Source organism: Merops nubicus, unplaced genomic scaffold, assembly GCF_000691845.1.
Source record: "Merops nubicus isolate BGI_N331 unplaced genomic scaffold, ASM69184v1 scaffold25434, whole genome shotgun sequence".
In the NCBI taxonomy this organism is placed as follows: Eukaryota; Metazoa; Chordata; class Aves; order Coraciiformes; family Meropidae; genus Merops; species Merops nubicus.
In genome coordinates, this window is record NW_008603905.1 from 659 (window position 1) to 1078 (window position 420).

The following is a 420-nucleotide window of genomic DNA, read 5'->3' on the forward strand; positions in this document are numbered from 1 at the left end:
TGCCACCGAGAGGACAGCTACCAGGAAGGGAGCCCCGAGCTCCAGCGCAGCCCCGACCCAGGGCTCCGGGGAGGGCTTCTCCATCTGCCAGGATGTCAAGAACTTTTCTCCTGAGCACCTGTCGGTGAAGGTGGTGGGCAGGAAGGTGGTGCTGGTGGGGCAGAAGGAGACGCAGAGCACGGACGAGAAGGGCTCCTTCTCCTACAAGTACGAGGCGCTGAAGCGGGAGTGGGACGTGCCCGAGGAGGTGGACGTCGAGGCGCTGACGTGCTCCCTGTCCAAGGAGGGGCAGCTCCGCATCGAGGCCCCCCGGCTGGCCCTGCCGGCTGCCCCGGAGAGGAGCGTGCCCATCCAGGTCAGCCCTGCAGCCCCGCAGCCCGGAGCAGCCCCCGAGGATGGAGCCAGCAGCAAAGCCCAGGT

The 420-nt window shown here is 68.1% G+C and overlaps 1 protein-coding gene across 1 annotated transcript in view; it reads left to right on the forward strand.

Annotated features, from left to right (window-relative positions):
- Nucleotides 1-10: 10 nt before the first annotated feature.
- The window catches only part of LOC103771546 (heat shock protein 30C-like), a gene marked incomplete at its 5' end in the record, with an annotated part of 1022 nt that continues 612 nt past the window's right edge, over nucleotides 11-420 (forward strand). Inside the window, one exon of the mRNA XM_008938847.1 lies at nucleotides 11-420. Coding sequence (XP_008937095.1) covers nucleotides 11-420 — 410 coding nt within the window.